Raw genomic sequence first — 19142 nt, 5'->3', positions numbered from 1 at the left:
GTTTCTGTAACTGAAGAATCTGTTTTTCCAGGGGAGTGTATGAGTAGTCAATCTGTACAACACTGTTGCTGTCCAGCAAATTCATTTTTACTGTATTAACCTTCAAAGTGAGATGTGAACAGGCATGTTGTGGCATTCCATTCCATTTTACTTTTTATACTCAAATTCATATAGTTCTCCAAAAGGCAAGTAAGAATACAAATATTAAGTTATTCAGCATTGTAGACATCTTACACAGACTTCTAGGCAGAAATGCATGCTTTCTCCACTCTTTATGGTCCATGGCTTTATTGCTAAACAGTTGTGCTGAATTTCACAATAGTTCAGTCAATATTTAGACCTTCAAACAGACTCAAAAGTGTGACCCTAAGACATGATTAACTTAAGTATAAATAACTAAGCTACTGTAGGCTTTTTAAAACAGTAAAAACACTGTGGCTGATGGCAGTTCACTGTTTTACTGTAATGCTAACGTTACTGTTGCGATACTGAACGTCGAGCACAAGTTCATCTCCTGCTTGAACTTGAATGGGCTTATCTAACACAATAGCAGCTTGTTTCCAGTGGGATGACTTGCTTGATGTATCTAAAACAGTGTCTTCATCGAGGTACACGTGATACCAAAATGGAATACCAGTCACGTGACCTGCTTTACAAACTTCGACCTACAAAAGTAAGATTTTATGTTACTATATAGCAATCAACTTTCCCCCCACAATATAACAAAAGTTTGTATTCTTTAAATTCAAGCTTCCTTGAGGAAGATTTCTCTATTGCCAATTTGCATCACGCTTTTTCAGACACCCAAGAGTTTATCTTCAGTGATTCTGTGTATCAGTTTTGCGAGAGGGCTAGGGAAGATAGGGTTAGCTGCTGTGGTGCTTCCAATATGTTTTGAATGACTACTCCCATTCCTGACTAATGCCCATATTGTCTAGGAGTGATGGAAGGTGGAGGGCAAAATGTTAGCTCTCTCTGCATAGTACAATCCCAGTGTATCTCTAGGTTTCAGATACACTGCCCCACCATAATTTCTCTTGAGAAGGTGAATGGCCCGTGTTCATTTGGTAATTGGTATCCCAGCTAGAATGCAATGAGACTTAATTCTGACTAGAGGCAGTAAACTCCACACCCAGAACCAAATGAACAAGAATAAAAATGGTATGATTTCTTCCTCTAATGTGATTTTCTGCTTTAAAGGGGGTAACATTTTAGTGAAGTACTAGTACCAAAAGTATCAAGCACAGAACATGTCAGATACCTGTGCAATTCCATAAATGCAACATTGATACTCAAGAATGACAGCGTAATAAACTAAAGCATGCAATAACTACCATCTCCTAGATTTACCTTAACTTCTCTACTAGAGCAATTCAAGTACGGATTCATGAGATCCACTCGCAGAAGTTCTACTGATTTGCTCAAAGGTGTGTGTGGAAGTGTGGACATATCCAAAAAAACACGGACAGGAACCTGAAATGGAATATACCATGTTTTGAGATTAATTGTATCATTGTGACACCTTTTCAAAAAGCTGTGGTGTGTCTTTGGCAAGTGACCAGTTCTGTTGCCAGGGCATATATTTCTAGGTGTTGTCCCACTTTAGGCAAAAGGATGTCTGTACCACAGCATCAGGATAGCTCAAATAGCCCTACTTTCTTAACATATTCCTTGCAAATGCTGGTCATCAGTTTTGCTCTGCGCCAAACTATTGGAATTAACAGTTCCCCTGCTTTCAATAAATGCTGGTTCTTCCAAGTCTTAAATCAATGTCCTTATTGTTACTGTAAAATAGTGAAAACTACTTGCAAAACATTACATGAAGAAATTAATTAGGCTTTGATAAATATTTGACAGCTGCATATCCAGTGAGACAGATGTTTTTCTTTGATCAGCAATTCACCGTGTCACACTGCAAACCTCCGATTTTAATTTTTTTTAAGAAAAGGGAAAGGTCTTCCCCTGGGCATACAGGGTTGAAGCTGATGTTCTCTGGATTGTGGCCTTAATAAAACATTGAAGCTTTTTTTCTGGCACCCTAATCTTTGAGACAGCATGCTAAACTGGATATAGATGAATATAACGCATTTCATACCTTAAACTGGTTGATAAAAGGTGCAATGTTGAAACCGAGGGTGGGATCTGTCCCTTGAACTGTGGTCTCAAGTAGCAATGACCTAGATTCCACAAGCATTCCATACATCTTCACATGCTGTGGGAATATCTTCCCTCCAGAGTGAAGCAAACATCTATAAAAAAAATATAAAGTGTTAACATTCACAACCAGTGCTTTTTTTCTTAAAAAAAAAAAGTTTAGGGGTACTCTCACTTTCCTACTCATATTGAAATACTGCCCCTCAATGAGTCCAAACTTAGATTCACAAAATGTTTAGGGGTATGCGTACCCCTGCATCCCCCCCAAAAAACACTGTTCACAACTATTCTCTCCACACTGTTCTCAGGCTTCCTTTAACAAATCAAGATTTAGACCATCAATCAGAAGCATTCTGTTTAAAATACTTTGGTGTGTTTATGCTTGTTTTTGTTTTTTGCAAAGAAGCATGACCAAACAGTAAGAGCCAACTCCATCTTCTTTTAATTTTATATGCCTAATTTTAAATAGGTTTATTCTCAGTCTTACACGAAACTACATTGCTATGACCCATAAAGCTACAACAGCCTCATTAATTTGAAAAGTTCTGACCACATATGGATTCAATGTAGAACGAACTGTTTTCCAAGAGTCTTTTGGCTAAGTATCATTCCAAATTATATTACGTTGGCTAAGGTTTTATGCATGAATGTAACAGTAAAATATAGTCCAGGAAAATTTCATGTCATACAATACCTGGATATTGCAGCCTTTTCCATCACGTCCTGCTGAATTAGACCAGAAGTCTCTATGACATCCAAAATTATAATACTCCATAACTTGTCAGATTTTGGTCTCTGTAATACCATGTTTTCATCCTGTAGGTGGTTGAGCCAAAACTCTAAAGTTTCCTTAGGAAATTTGTTAGCTTCTGAAATCAGGCTGAGAGCTACTTGGTGCTGTTCTTTTTCAACAGAGCTGTAGGCCTTAACTGGCCCAAATTTGCCTGCAATTACTGGCAAAATTGAAAAGCCCTCTGATACGTCCAACACATACAAAGGATCAGGGGTCACTGAGTTCTTGCTTTGGTTCTTTTCAAGATTCAGTTCATTACTGTGGCTGTCCACATCCACGGAGTGCTCACGGAGGCTTAAGGATGACAGCACTTTGCCTATTGCAGCTTTAAAACATTCGTGGTATCTCCTATTGTTCAGTAAAGCAATCTCAGTAGATTCCAGCATGCATTCTTGTCCCAGTGCATTTGTTGTTTGAAGGCTGGCCAGAGCACTGCAGAGCTCAGCCTCACTATTCTTCTCCTTGAAATTTCTTTCCACATCCATTCCATATTCTGAGGTCACAAGAGAAATCTTCTGGATCCTTAGATAACAGTCCTGGCATGATATTTCCATTGTAACCGAGTCCCCAGCTCTCAGAGAGTAATCTTTAAATCGCACAAGGATGAAGAATGAAATACATTATTCACTGTGCCTTCACTACTGTTCCAGTCTTCCTAAAATGTGCACTACTTTAACAGCTCCTTTGATCAGCCTCTGCTGCTGCAACACGTGCCAAGCAGATTTTATTAGAGTGGAGGCAAAAGAGGCCCAGTGGTTGTCTTAATGCAGAGCACAACTGACTACAGCTTTCACAAATTTATCAATGTTAGCGGCGTACACTGTAAAAACAAAGTTTCTATTTAAAAACGACTCGAACTATTTGTCAGTGATGCATGATAGAAAGGAAATATGAGAAAATGTTAGAAAGGAGGTGGTGGTGGGGAAAGTGGGTATCAACAGGAACATGGATTAACTGCTTAGCCAAGTTGATCCTGTGCCCAGAGTAATGATTAGCACACACTTGCCCTGATGAATGCAGAGATAGACTTTAAAATACAAACATGTTATCTGTCAAAATTCTGAAACTTTAGGCTGAAATACTTGAAGATATAGATATTAGAAATTAAACTGGAAATTAACCATGTGCCTAAGCATGTTTCCCACTGAGGTCAGTGGAAGAACTCCCTGAAATGCTGCTGAACTAAGTGGGATTAACTTGAGTAAGCATTTATTTTAAACTGTGAAAATATAGGAACTTGCTTAGGATAAATGAGGTTTGCCACTTTTACAGCTCCCTATTTACATCCCCACTTACTCCTAATTCCTACTCCCAGCTGCCAAATTTTACTAGTCCTTGCTTTCAATTTACTCTGCTAAGCCTTTTTTGTTTGGGATTCCTGATGATGAATGGCTGGTATCGTCTCAGTTGGCACTTCTATTTAAGGATTTCATTCAAGTAAATTTGACTGATTTATTAATCATGTAGTGCAATTTAAAGTGTGCTTCCACTTGTTTAATGTAGGGCTCACTGAGAGCAGCTGCACAAGAGACTGCCTCATAAGCAGAGGGAATATGCCTATCTGCTGGCACAGTTTGAATCCCTCTGCAAACTAACTTCAAGGTGTAGTTGATTGGCTGTTACAGCAAGACCCTTTGACAATGCCCCTTGACATCAGGCATTTGACACCCACCCATCAAAGTTGACCTGTGCGGGAAGGTAAGGATTCCATCAGTTCCCTACCCCAGATACACTGAAATGACATTTCCATAAAGTGTAAGCTTTCAGTGTTGAGGACCTTCACTTTTCTCAGTATGATAAATAGTTCCTAAGAATGCTACCTGCAAACTCTTTTTGCTTATTAGAAATCCCACCTCTCATCTCAAACGTACAAAACAAGCCAGACAGATATCCTAGAAAGAAAATGCATTTTAATGTCATTGTAAAAATAAAACCCTGAAGACATACCAAGGAGGCCTTGTACGGGGTACACTGCTTGTTCCCAACAGGTGTCCTCACTTGGACTTGTAGAGAGTGTGTGCTCATCATCAAGCTGTAACGTAAACCAGACCACAATGGCATCTAGTATTCCTGCTTTAATAACAGGCATGTTGATCTTGGATGGCTTACGAGTTGCAAAGCTTTTCAGCTCCTAACCAAGAATGGTAAAAAAGAAGCAAAATATGTTGGAGAGCATTAGAAGAGCCCTTCTGAATAGGAACATAAGATCCCTGATGAATAACACTAAAAACTTATCTGATCCAGCATTCTGTTCCCCAATGGCCAACCAGATCTCTGAAGCAGGTCAAGGGCATAACAGCACTTTCCTACTGAAGTTTCCTAGCACACTGCCTCCAATATTGGATGTAATATATAGCCATAATGATTATGAGCCATTGATGGCCATGAATTTGATTGATCCCTTTTTAAAGCCATCCAAATTGACGGGCATCATCATGTCTTGCTCTTCAGTCAAGTCCCCACTGCTGGCTGAGCACCTCCAATTGTCTGCCTTATAGGTAAAGGTAAAGGGACCCCTGACTGTTAAGTCCAGTCGTAGATGACTCTGGGGTTGCGGCTTTCATCTCGCTTTACTGGCCGAGGGAGCCAGCGTTTGTCCGCAGACAGCTTACGGGTCATGTGGCCAGCATGACTAAGCTGTTTCTGGCGAACCAGAGCAGCACATGGAAAACTGTTTACCTTCCTGCCGGAGCAGTACCTATTTATCTCCCTGCACTTTGACGTGCTTTCGAACTGCTAGGTTGGCAGGAGCTGGGACCGAACAACGGGCGCTCACCCCAACGTGGGGATTCGAACTGCCTTATAATCCATCTTAAATCTAAAAATATACAGAATGTAAATGGTTTTAAGAAAATGGTAGTCAAAAATAACAGTCTTCTTTGAATGAAAGAAAAATATAAAAGTCATAATAATTATTGTACAGTCTTCCTAACATTTGGCAGTAGATATATTATGATTACATATTTTAGGACCCAATATGGAAATCTCACTAAATGGGGATGCCTTTTTTTCCAGAAGAATCATAGCCTGCTGAGCCCAGACAAATACTAGTCATAATTGGGTTCCAAGGAGTAAGGAAAACCAAAATAAAAAAGAATGTCATGCTCCAAAACTTTCATTTCTTACATAAACCACTCTTGAGATTATTTATTTTAATTCTTTGTTTTCAAAGGATGGGGGGTTTTCACCACCACCAATTAATAGCAAATTTATATGCAGATGTCAAGTAGAGAACACTGAAGTCCAGTTTCATTGTTCAACAATGGAGTCTTCCTGCCCTCCCTGGTACCCACCCTTTTCTACATTTCCCAAGATGGCCTTTTTACTCTTTATATGCTTCTCCTTTGCAAGAAACTGATATTTTAGGATTCAATGGCAGCTGAAGTTCAGCATACAACAGTTTTGGCCAGAAGTATTAAAAAATTAAACATATAATATTAAGTATTTAAATCTTGATGGAACATACCACAGATCACTGCGTTATAGTTTCTATTAAAGTGCTTTGCTGTACTCTGCCTATTAATCTCAGATGCCAGATAAAGTGAAGGTGAAAACAGAGTTATTGATTCAGAGCATGGCATACAGGCAATGTATACAATAATTGCCTGTATACAAGGGGGTGTATTTTAAGATCTTGCTTGCAAACATTTTCCCATGGGTCAAAAATCAAAGAAGCATGCTTGCATGATCGACGAAACACATTACCCTCTCAGGCTTAACTGGTACTAGCTCAGAGCCTATCTAGAAGGACTATAGCTGCTTGCAATATCCAATGCTGACTGCTCCTAAAAGAAATAGTTTATAGAACTGTATGGCAAACCTGTCTTCCTATTCCACTGATGGGAAACCTATTGCCTTTCAGATGTCAATATACTACAACTCTGAACATCCATGACCAATGGCTCTGCTAGATGGGGCTGATGAAAGTTCAACTACATTCTTAGGGGCCACAGGCTCCCCATCTCAGGTCTCAACTTTCTGCCCTTTCTTAATCCCACTCTGGGGTTGTAGAATACCCTCAGTCATATTTTTATCTTCTGTGCACCTCCATCTCACCATACAGAATAAAATCCAGATGAACCTCTCTTTTACCTCTGCATTAATCCTTTTGCAATTGATAAACGTTTCGTTCACCATGTGATCCAAAAGTTACCTGCAGGTTGTTAAAGTTGGCTGTCAAAATTTGGAAGTGTTCTGTGAGGGCAGTATAGCCACCAGGAACTCTACTGAGTTTTTCAGTGGTGTAAGGTTCAAGACTTTCATCCGAGTTTACAGAAGCGTACACTGGACTGTGGAACTCCAATGTTTCTGGCAAGCACACACCAGCAATTTCTTTTGCATCCACCCTGAGAAAACAAAGGAACAGACAGAAATTAGGTTTGACAAGACAAAATCATGCAATTCATGAATAACAACAACAACAACAACAATTTATTTATACCCCGCCCATCTGGTTGAATTTCCCCAGCCACTCTGTTACAAACAATGCAGCATTAAATATTAAAAACTTCCCTAAACAGGGCTGCCTTCAGATGTCTTTTAAAAAATAGGATAGCTGCTTATTTCCTTGACATCTGAAGGGAGGGCGTTCCACAGGGCGGGCCCTCTGCCTGGTTCCCTGTAACCTCACTTCTCGCAATGAGGGAACCGCCAGAAGGTCCTTGGTGCTGGATCTCAGTGTCTGGGAAGAACAATGTGGGTGGAGCTGCTCCTTCAGGTATACAGGACCGAGGTCGTTTAGGGCTTTAAAGGTCAGCACCAACACTTTGAAAGTGTTGAACTCAGCATTGGTTCTTGGCACATTAAGGAGAGGCTCACAAAAAAGATTTGCTGAGCTTAAAGACATATGTAACGATTGTGTTCTATTTTAACATGTATATCCCTTTCTTTTCAACAATAAGAAAGGCAGGGTTGTTTTGTTAATAACATACAATGTAAAAACACAGTCAATTAAACTAACAGCATAGAATAAATTGTATTAATCTAATAGCCTTCCCACATTCTAGTATTTATACCCTGAAAGTTTTACTCCCTTCTTTAAAAATTACGTTGGGCTCTTGCACATGAAGAGAGGATTCTATAAAAACAGAACGTAAGTGGAAATTGATGACCAAATTGAAAATGGGTTGACATTTTCCATGTGGGATGAGCTTCGTTTTGGCAAAAGGCTGATTCGAGTTTTATGAATTTTAGTGCAGAAAACTCAAAATTATTGTTACTTCCACTTATGTGGAATCCAACCTAACAAGCAGGATGAGCAAAATAAAAATCTTATCTTTAAAAGGGAGACATTTCCTCTTCCCTGTCCAAGTTTAAACATGCTTTCCCAACGTATATCAGCAGCACAAACATACCTATGATGTCTGCGTATCTCTCCGCATTCCACTGCCATGCCCCACACAATAGCTCCTGCTGGTATAACTTTACCATAGTTTTCAGCATTAACTCTGCCATCATTGGGCTGATGATAGATGATAGATAGATAGATAGATAGATAGATAGATAGATAAAGTTACAAAGCTACAAAACTATACAACAAGACTACTATTCACAAAAACTTATTCCATTATCTTTAAATTTATATACAGCTTAATCGTATAATATCTAAGTGGTTAACAATAAAAAAGTTTAAAACCATTAAAAACACTTAAAACTGATAAAATTAACATTACGCTAAAAATAGATTAACATACAATTAAAACACAAAATTAATATAAACTGTTCAGTCACTGTACACAGATTAAGTTAGGGTTTGGCTGCGTCAAGTTAAGTATAAATATTTGGATTTCAGCTGAGTGGAAAAAAGGTCTGTCTTAATTGTTTTTCAATCTGCTCTGTTCATTGTGCAAAATGAGAGATTGCTGCCAAGCCAACCCTCAGTCTAGAACACATTTTGACTTGAATTAAAAATAAAGATATTATGGTATAACACATATGGCTATTTGAAAAGCATGTTAGATAACTTTCAGCACTAGTGATATCAGAAACAATATCTATATCAGTTGTTTAAAAGAGAAAACATTTCAGCCGTTTATTAAATTTATTGAAGAATAATCTTCCACAACCGTAACTATTTTGTCTTCTGTTGTAATATGTAACATCATCTCATAAATTCCTACAATGGAAGACCCTTAATGAGTTTTTTGAGGTAAGGAATTAATCACTATGAGAAGGGGAAATCTTTAATTTTTTTAAAAATACAGTAACCAGTACTATGAGCAGAGGGGTAAGAAACATGCCCTCATTGGTTTTGAATCTAGAACTTCAAGACACATTCAAAAAATTAAATTGTGAATACAATTCATTTTTATTTTGCAACAGCTGCGCACTCTTAAGTCATGGCATTTTCCTTGCATTACATTCAATGTGTGGAATTCAATGTAGTGCTAAGGAGACTGATTCGTTAGTGCAAGCATTTCTGCTTGCCTGATGGAACCATCTCCCATCTCTTCTCCCTGTGCGGTTTTGGGGGTTCTCCTGACCCTCCATAGTGGATATGGGAGAGGTGGGGGGCGGGCAGCGCCAGGAGAAGAATGGGAAAGCCCCACAGCGCTAGCGGGAGTCTTTGCAGTGGCTTCCACTAGCAGAATGGGTTAGTTGAATCCAGCCCAAAATTTTAAAACATGTTCTATATATAGAGTTGGCCTGAGGTTAGTACTTCTTCAACAAACTCTCTCACACACTTGTCTAATCTCTCACTCCGTACTGAAAAGAATTGTACAGCCTACCGCAATTGACTTTCCCAGCCTTAAGGGTCCACTTAACTGTGAGGACACTTAAATGTTCTTTCCCATGTGCTCTTTCTGGATCGCATGGGAAGTCTCCATGCCAATGCTACTAGACTCTAGGGAGCTGCAGTGCTGGCAAGCAAACTTTCTTATGTGATCTGGAAGACCTGTGTAAGTAATGTTTACATTTCACGTTTCTAGTTCGCTGTTTATGGGAACTAATAAAAGAAAAATGTTAAAACATTATTGTGAGGCTGCAGAGCCTTGATCTCATTGCTATCCGTAGCAGTCATAGTGCAAAATCATTTTTACAGTGTATCAGGCCTTAAGACACCCATAGATACTTGCCTTTGGCGGTAAAAGCAAATGCTCCCAAGCATGGATCAAGCTTTCCACGATTCCTTCTCCAAATAAACCAGAATCTACCGTTTCAGTGACAACCAGGGAAACTCTATTAAATATAGTGTTATAAAAAGAAAGCAGTAGTTCAGAACCACTATAATCAGCAATGGAAGAAAATTATAAAACCTGAAGCAGGACTTAAAATCTACTAACGTGAAATCAGTAGTCTCTTCTTGTGTTGAGTAATCAAATTTTATTCTGGGTTTTTGGCCTCTGCTTAAGATAAGCCAGCATCCTTTCTGACCTCCTGGCCCTAAAACTACCTTTCACAGTTCTTAGTTATTCTAATATACCAGAAATGTTTATGATCAGTGGTGTTTTTTTGGGGGGGGTGAGTGGAATGGCAGAGAAGAGATTGTCTGCAGTTATTTGGAATGTTGCATTGCAGGCCATAGGCAACTATCTCCCCATTACACCTCAGTTCTGGAAAAGCCCCTTGCAGGCATTTCTGTTCAGCTACTGTCTTGATAAAGGAAGTAGGATCAGCTTCCAGAGCAAGGAGGTGACATTTCGATTGGTCCTGGGGATGCAGCATATGATTCTATGCTTTGCCACCACTGTTAGCTGTGCTAGAGTAGCCATCGCCAGTGTGATGCCTGCAGATGCTTTAGACTACTGCTCCAATCTGCTGTGGCTGACATAGCCATGCTGGCTTGGGCTAAAGGGAATTGCAATTCAAAGCATTTGGAGAATACCAAGCTGGCAAAGTTTTTTTTCTAGATCGTAAGGTATTTACTGAAATTAATTCTGAAGAAGGTTTTGCCTTCTAAAATAAAATAAAAACATTCTGGACAGATGTTCTGAGTTATTCAGGAAATAAATAAGTAACAGTATATAGGGAATATAAAGGAACAGTTTATAAATGTATTCAGCTGCACACTAATGGAAGCTTATTTGGATGGCTTAAAGATGAAAGAAATGTGCCACGAAGATAAAAAAAACCAAAATGTTTAGCACCTGCAGTGTGGGAGGTCAATTCTGTTAGAAATAAGACAAGATTACAATAAGACAAGATTACAATTTGTCAGTGCAAATTGTCAATTCTGTTAGAAAAATAAGTAAGATGTCACAACAGAATATAAGAGTAACCTTTCAGGTATGTGCTTTGGGATTTCTATATCAAGAGATTTCATGTGAAGTAGTTTGATTTCTCCATCCAAATCATTTGCAGCTAGCACTTCACAAGCCAATTCATACATGGTCTTCGATAACTCACACGCATAGACGGAAGGTGCACCAGCCTTTTTGGCAAACATGCTGAAACATTAGAGGACATTAAACAGAAATCATCAGAGATTCTTGTTTTGACAAAATATTAATATAACATTTTTCAAATCAAATATTAACTAAAATATTTTAATAACCTTAAATGGGCCCTCTGTATCAAATTGGGACTGAGGAGACTTTTAATTTATTTAACCTTTCAGACCACCCTTTGTTACATAGTAATTACAGGGCACTTTCAACCTAATTTAGAAGAGCACATTAAATAAGTTAACACAACACACAGAAAACCCCCTAGCAAAGCAAATTTATTATCTGTTTCACAATATTCAGAAAAAAATATCAACACATTTACATTAACTGAATTCACAACAAACCTGAGAATTCCTGTTCCTGTTCCAATGTCAAGAACACTTCTGCACCCTGAACAGAAAGCCTTTTCAATTGCTTTTTGATACAGCAAATTCCTATTGGCGTCATTAAGCATGATGAAGTGCCATCGTTCTACCACCCAGTTGGCAACACGATAAAAATTCTCTTTTGCATCTGGAAAGTCAGGGTTTAGCTTCACAGCTTTATGGAAATATGCAGCTGCTTCATCCCTAAAGCCCATTCTGTGAAGAAAGTGACACAATCAAAATGAAACTTAAACTAGCAAGCAGATCGTTCAGCCATAAATATTATACAAAAATCTACACTTACATTTTGAGAACACATCACCAATGACTGCAAAGAGCACAAATCTGAACTGCATTGTGTAAATGAAAAAGACACCTACTGCAACTTGTCAAACTACTAATCAACTAACACTAAGATTTGCTGTGACCAAATCATAAGAACATAACGAGAATCATGATGGATCAGACCAAAGGTCTATGTAGTCCAGCATCATTCTCAAAGTGCCCAATCAGATGCATATGGGAAACCTGGAAGGAGGACCAAAGTGCAACACTCTCCCACTCATGTTTCCCAACAATTTATATTCAGAGGCATTACGCCTCTGATTCTGGACACAGTACACAGCCATCATGACTAGTAGCCAAGAATTTGCCTTATCTCCTTTTTTAAAACTATCCAAGTTTATAGCCACTACTCATATTGTGGTAGTGAATTAAATAGTTTAACTATATGCTGTGTGGAGGTCTTTCAGACCAAAAAATAAAGCACATTGTACATTAAACAGTACTGTGGACACGAAAGGTATTATAACACAACTTAGTTGTGCAAGAGTTTTCCCTTCTGAGCCCTACACTAAGAAGTAATCACAACACTGCTAGATACCTGTGCGTTTAGGATTAGGTATTTAATGGAATGTGTGAGATTAATGGAAATTTAAGAAGCACTATGCTAGAATTCTTAGTCAAAATACAACACAACCAAGGGCAACTACAAACCTGAAAAGATGTTCCCCCATGCTGTTACATATAACTTCATCATTAGGAAATAATTCCAGGGCATGCTCATAGCAATCAAATAAATCTTGAAATCGTGTGAGAGAATTCAGCTCTTCTGCCCATTTACAAAGGGTATACTGAAATGTTTCCTAAAGAAAAGTGATAGTTTAGTCGCAAAAATTAATTTATTCACGCTAATTAAATGTTTTTATTGGTAAATAGATATATGGCATGCAATGGCCTATTTGCATGTTATTTTCTGTCTCTAAACTTGTACACAAATAAACCTATTTGTCAGAGAGAATGACTGAACAAAGAACAACTGCTTACCTTGACATCATTTTTAAGCTCAGGAGCTAGATTCAATACCAAGAGATAGTGGGCATATGCAGTTCCAAAGTCCTGATTTTCCAGACAGTGTTGAGCACTTTGCAAGGATCTAGACACTAATTCACGCCTCCCAGCTTCCTGACCAACATTGCGCCTATGCCGAGATCTCCTCTTAGAGTTAGGCATTCTGAACTGCCAAAACAAAAACATTTATTGCAGTGTTACAAAAAGTTGCAAACAAAATGTTGTATCAACATTTTTGCACTCATTATAGCCCAATTGCTACAAGAGTGAAAGTGCTTTAACATACGCAAGAGACATTTCTTGCAAATGCACTTACTATTTTTCAGGTTAGAGTTCCAGCAAAGCGCTAATGAATGCAACACCTATAGATTCATTTGCAGCGTTTTGCAAATTGGATGCATGCTGGTTCCCAAGTGTGGGAGTAAAGGACACCGTGTGATTGTTGTTGTGAGTGCAACACAAACTGCAGATTAGGACATTGATCTTCACTCTTTTCTAACATGGAACCCACCTTTAGCCCAAAGATAAATTATGGGACCCACTCCTTAATGTATATTTTTTTACCATATATATATGAATGATGGGACCCATGCTATGCCAGACCATGACAAAATTGCAGATCCTGATCTGTCAGTTAAAGCTAGGAATAGTGTTCAGTACCACATGGTTAATGTTTTTGCATTTTTAAAAGTTCTGTTCCTTGTGATCCTGCTGGAAGCAAAACATGGGAAGCTGCACTTTAAAACAACTTATTATAGATAATTGAATGTTGTGTGATTCCAAAATACACATATTATCAAGGGGCCTGGATAACATCTTTATAATGAGACATGATCAGGCAAGGCTCATTTATTCTGTGCCCTAGTGACTATTACTGGTCATAGGAGTTTGCTAATGAGAATTTTATATATCATGTGTTTTTAAAACATTTTGTAATGCAGATGCCCATGTGATTGATAAATTCATTCTAAGAACAGAGGTGAACATTAACATATGCTGGAGGAATTTCACTCAGCTAAAAAAAACACTAAAGGAGTAGGAAGGCAGTAACAGTAACATTTTAACTGATTAGTGTAAACCAAACAGATCATGGTAACAGTGAAGGGAAATGGGCAGGCATAAACAATTGTACACATGCAGCTTGTCTTTAACAAAATATGACGTTAGTATCTGAGAGGTTGGTGAATCTATTCCTTCCAGACAAAGGGACATATATAGGGGCATATATTTCTATTTGCTGTGGAGTGAGGACAAAGGGCAGTGGAGGCGAATCAAAGCTGTAATGGAACTAGTGCAGGTAGGAGCCAACAAAAACTACGGTATCCAACAAAAAGCAATTGCAATCTTGCTTTACATTAACAGGCACACTTACTTGGGTGTAAGTCCTATTGGAATGAGTGGGATTTACTTCTGAGTAAACATGAGTGGATCACGCCGTATGGTAACCACTGCTGCACGCCATCCAGGCAAGCAAACCAGGCATTTCCTCTAAAAACACAAGACATTTCGATGTTAAAAGGTTTTTGGACCTATTTTATTCGTCGCCCAGCTTCCCAATTGCTCAGAACAACAATGAGGGCCCAGGGCAGGCGGAGATGCGCACTTGGCAGAACGTCGGGATGGATGCGGCGTGGGAAGAGACGCCGTTGAGCTTGTTCGCAGGGCGTGCAAAGCGGACCGGGGGAGGCCGAGACAGCCAGAAAGAATGGCGAGTCAGTCACCTCGGCAATTCATCCGGGCGGTCTGGGGCTACCAGCCCGGACAACTCTCACACGCTCCAGCAGAAGCCTAGGGACGCCATCTTAGAGTAGGGCGAAGGAAGTATCGCGAGAAAAGTAAACGGGATCAGGGCTCCGCGGCGCACACGGGATTAGCACCGATAGCGACGAGTTTCCAGAGCCGTCTGCTGACCTGGAAACCTCTCCGCTGAGATTGTGCAAACGAGAGTAGTAGTATTTTACGCATGCGCAAAATACACCGCCGCCTTACAATAAAGTTTGCGCATGAGCAGAAAGGAGGCGAAGAGGCTGCTGTACAGTACTTCAACTCCATGAGTTGCTTAAACAAACAAACAAACAAACAAAAAACAGTAGGAAGGAAGCGGGGGGGGGGCGCGGCGAAAGAAACAATAGAGCTATAGTTTTATTAGGTCCACCTAAAACTTCATGAAGGAAACGAATTTATAAGTCCAGCAGAACTTTTTAGGCTGGATGCTAACAAAAAGGGAGCGAGAAAGGGTGTTAGTGGGTGCGATTTGCAAAGCAATTTCTGACAGATTTTAGATGGAATGGATGCAGCGCTTTACAAAATGTTTGCAAGCAGCAGATAGAGCTTTTCCATCACACACATCTTTTTTTTCTTCCGGCAGGGAGCCAAAGAGAGAGAGAGAGAGGGAGAGAGGTGGACAGTTAATGGAAACATACTAGCTCAGCCCTATTTCACGAAATGCAAGATAGTGAACAGCTCAAACCATTTCCCAAACAGAACGAAAAGTTGTGCAACTTTTAGCTGGGGAAAACAAGAAGGTAGATTTTAGATAAGCTTGCTCCTAGGAAGTGTTGGTACTTTAAATGAATCTGTGGTCTGGGTTCAGGATGAGGGGCACCTAGTCCTGCATGTGTGTTGCCTGTCCATTGAGAACTAGCAGGACTAGGCTTTTTCTGATGAAGTGGGCTCTCATCAATGAAAGCTGATACTACAAACAAATCTGCAAATCTTTAAGGTGCAACAAGACACTTCTTTTGTTTTAGTCCCAAAACCATGGAACTATCTCCCATCCATCAGGGAGCTTGGCTCATTTAAGGCAAGCCCAACTTGCAACATGCCTTTTATCCATTTAACAAAAAGAATCCGAGCAATTACAGCCAAGAACCACACCCTTAACTAGACACATTATTTAAGGCAATATTGATATGGCAGAGTACAGTATCTTATTGTGGTTAGTTTCAGTTTCACCAACACCTTGGGAGTTGGCTGCTAGTGCCAGAATGGTGGACCCAAGTCCCGTATTTGTCTCTTCACTGGAAGCCACAAATTTCAAACACCCAACTGCAAACAAATTCTCAAAAATTGTTAAGAGCGGAAAGGGACCTTTAAGGTAACCTTTGAGAGCAGAATATAAAGGCGCTAAAACAGGAAAGGGTGGGCGGAACCCTCACCAATAAGAAATTATAAGCTGTTTCCTTCTCTGGGTAATCTTTTATTGAAACGAAGGTTAAAAACGCCCCACTAAGTAAAGGGATGGCTTTAATGAGAGGATACGGGTAGATTTGAATGCATCCACAGGACAGGGCAAGAGTAAACAATGTGTTGGTTATAAGGAGCGAGTTTCTGGCCTGAGGAGAGAAGCCGCCCCTGCTTCGAGTGGGGCCTGCAAAGGAGCGTGAGAGAAGCAAGACCCTGGGCAGCTGCGAGGGGAGGAGCCGAAGGCAAGCGCCCGGTGCTGGAAGGAGCCCGAGCGGGAAGAAAGGAAGGTGGAGGAGGAGGAGGAGAAGAAGGCCGGCGCTGGGTGGGAGCTTAGGGCTGTGGAAAAGGCGGCGCCGAGGCCACGCTGGGGCGGAGCCGCCTCTTTCGCCCAAGCGGGCTGGGATGCCGAAAGGAGCTGCTTGTTTTTCTTTTTCCCGCCGCAACCGGGCCGCGGCGAGAGGCTGCTTTTCCCCTTCAAGAAGCTGCTACGTTGGCAACCCCGGTAGCGCCGTATCCTAGTCCCGGGCGCTCGACGACTCCTTCCCCTCCCCGCGTCGCTTGGCTCTTTCCAGGGGCGCGTTTTGCCGGAGCCGCGCGGGTCCCATGCTGCGCCGGGAGAGGCTCTGCCGCGCCGCCCCGCCGCCTGCTGCTGCTGCTTCGCCCTGCTGAGGAGGCGCTGCGCGGAGAGCAGAAAGAGAAGAGCGGGGCTCGGCTTGCTGGTGGTGCTTAGCCAAGAGGGATTTGCGAGGAGGAGGAGTGGTGCCCGGGTGCCGCCGCCGCCGCCGCCGCCGCCATGGGGCTGCAGCCCTTGGAGTTCAGCGACTGCTACCTGGACAGCCCCTGGTTCCGCGAGAGGATCCGAGCCCACGAAGCCGAGCTGGAGAAAACCAACAAGTTCATCAAGGAGCTGCTCAAGGATGGCAAGAGCCTCATCGCCGCCACCAAGAGTGAGTGGGGAGAAGTTGGGCGAGCGGGGGCAGGAGGGCTGGTTGGGGCGGCATGAAAGCCGCTCGGCGAAGGGCGGCTCGAAGTTGCAAAGTCCGCTCTCCGGCATGCCGCGAGATGGGAGCTTCTCCTTGCCCCTACAAGGTCTGCTGCCGCCGCCGCCCCAGGCTGCTGCTGCTCCGCCGAATCTGGTTCCTCGGGCGGCGAAGGCGGGTAGCGGCAGAAATGCGAAAAGGAGCATCTGCAAATGCTGCCGAGGCGTGTCTGTCTGAGGACAAGGGGAAAGTCTCAAACTTCTCTAGCTTGTCCCTTCTTCAGGTCGATGATGAAACACTTCAGACTTTTCTGATACCTGACACCTAAAACCGCCAAACGGTCCACTATACTTGGGAGAAACCCCCTTAGAGGTTCTCATAACTTTCAGGATGCAAACTGAAATTACTTGTGTGATTATAAATAATAATAGAAAAATCTGACACAGCACATATGCTAGCCGGATTATGAAACACAAGGTTTACAAACACTGGAAGGAATTCCCATACAAATAAATAACTTCCTGTTGACTGTATATATTAGCCTTCTGGCAGATGATATTTCAAGCTTCTCTTCCTTTTAGGACAGGAAGTATTAAAAACATATTTGATTTTTAAAAATAAAGTGAGCTTAAGGACAGCCAGTGACTTTCTAATATTAAATTTCTATGACCACCACAGTTCCTGGCTGTCATTCAGGCCTCTAATAACCAGAGTCTAAGGCTAGTATATATGCAAAATGTGGTTTCATTATGGGTTTTGTGGCTTGTTTTATTTTTTGAGTACTTCTGTTGTGCCACAAGTGGCCATGAAGCACTAGTGATTTAAATAAACTTTTGGGCATATACACATAATGTAACTTTTTGGAATTTAGTTTGCATTGTTCACAAATCTATCTGCATGTGCACATATTGATATTAATATGCTCTAGAACTGGGAACATGATATACCTCAGTCATGTTGTGGAGGAATTCAATTATATAATTGCAATAAGTCATTAGGCCAGAATTCTGGTTTTCATAGTGAAATCCTATAAATGTTTATTAAGAAGTAAGTCCCATTTTGTCCAGTGGGCCTTGCTTCCAGGTAAATGTATTTACGAGTGTTGGCCTCAGTTGCCTAAGGCTGCACATTCTACTTGGGAACAAGTTCCATTGATTCAGTGTGCAAAATTTTGTGTTTCATGGTCAAATTAGTGTTTGTTTTGAGACATATCTTTATACCATAGTAAATTCAACTTGCATTATGTCAGCATACTGATTACATGTTCCTGGCAGCTGGTGGAAATTGACTTGGCTTCTTTGAACTAGTCTCTTATTATGACACAAACTATTACAAGGTTTCTATAGCAAGTGTGAAATGCCAGTATTAACTATTCTGAGTAACACTTCAGGTTTTCTGTTTGAGAGAGAGGAACGTATTATACAGAAATGAATCTTGGAATACATTTGTAGCCCATTTCAGGTTTCAAGTAGTACCTTTGGTAACTCTTTCATATCTTAATAACTGGATTCACCTAACCAGCCCTATCAGTGAAAGCTCTGCACAAGGACTTACGTTCTGCAGCAGGGCTCTGCTCTCTCTCTCCTTCCCCCATGTGCCCCTGCACCTGTCTCAAATTGGCTCTGTGTTGGCAGGAGAACCCCACCACAATGCAGAGGGAGAGGGAGTATTGGTCTATATTGCAAGCTGGAATGCTTGTGAAGTTGGTGACTGGAACAGGGCCATGGGGTTGTAGTGGATAGCTTGATGAAAATGTCAACCAGTGTGCGGCAATTGTGAAAATGACAAGTTTCATGCTAGGAATCATTAGGAAAGTGATTGAAAGAAAAGCCTGTGAATATTAATGCTGTTATATAAATCTATGGTGCAACCACACTTGGAATACTGTGCATAGTTCTGGTCACTGCATTTCAAAATATACATTGTA

The 19142-nt window shown here is 40.8% G+C and overlaps 2 protein-coding genes across 9 annotated transcripts in view; one reads left to right on the top strand and one right to left on the bottom strand.

Annotated features, from left to right (window-relative positions):
* Positions 1-127: 127 nt before the first annotated feature.
* PRMT9 (protein arginine methyltransferase 9) lies at positions 128-17166 on the bottom strand. Of its 5 annotated transcripts, none has more exons than XM_053403168.1 (14): positions 17065-17166; positions 14422-14537; positions 13026-13217; positions 12696-12844; positions 11679-11915; positions 11167-11334; positions 10024-10126; positions 8302-8408; positions 7101-7293; positions 4895-5078; positions 2849-3533; positions 2096-2249; positions 1351-1473; positions 128-665 (listed from the first exon to the last, which is right to left on the bottom strand). In XM_053403168.1, the coding sequence occupies exons 3-14, from the start codon at positions 13209-13211 to the stop codon at positions 450-452; spliced, it is 2505 nt and encodes an 834-aa protein (XP_053259143.1). In that variant the 5' UTR covers positions 13212-13217; positions 14422-14537; positions 17065-17166; the 3' UTR covers positions 128-449. The 5 variants fall into 5 exon arrangements, with proteins under 5 accessions (XP_053259143.1, XP_053259142.1, XP_053259144.1 ...); XM_053403167.1 differs by lacking the exon at positions 17065-17166 and adding an exon at positions 14771-15081; XM_053403169.1 differs by lacking the exon at positions 17065-17166 and adding an exon at positions 14653-14749.
* ARHGAP10 (Rho GTPase activating protein 10) overlaps positions 16282-19142 on the top strand; it is a 102761-nt gene continuing 99900 nt past the window's right edge. For 2 of the 4 annotated variants that reach the window (XM_053403174.1, XM_053403173.1), the window contains exon 1: positions 16282-17182. In XM_053403174.1, the coding sequence (XP_053259149.1) occupies positions 17029-17182 (154 nt within the window). In that variant the 5' untranslated portion in view covers positions 16282-17028. The remainder of the gene's footprint in view (positions 17183-19142) is intronic. The other 2 variants (XM_053403172.1, XM_053403175.1) reach the window with 2 other exon arrangements.

The sequence above is a fragment of the Podarcis raffonei genome, chromosome 9 (assembly GCF_027172205.1).
Source record: "Podarcis raffonei isolate rPodRaf1 chromosome 9, rPodRaf1.pri, whole genome shotgun sequence".
Classification (NCBI taxonomy): Eukaryota; Metazoa; Chordata; class Lepidosauria; order Squamata; family Lacertidae; genus Podarcis; species Podarcis raffonei.
The sequence above is the reverse complement of the archived record's forward strand: the minus strand, read 5'-3'. Positions and strand labels throughout refer to the sequence as shown.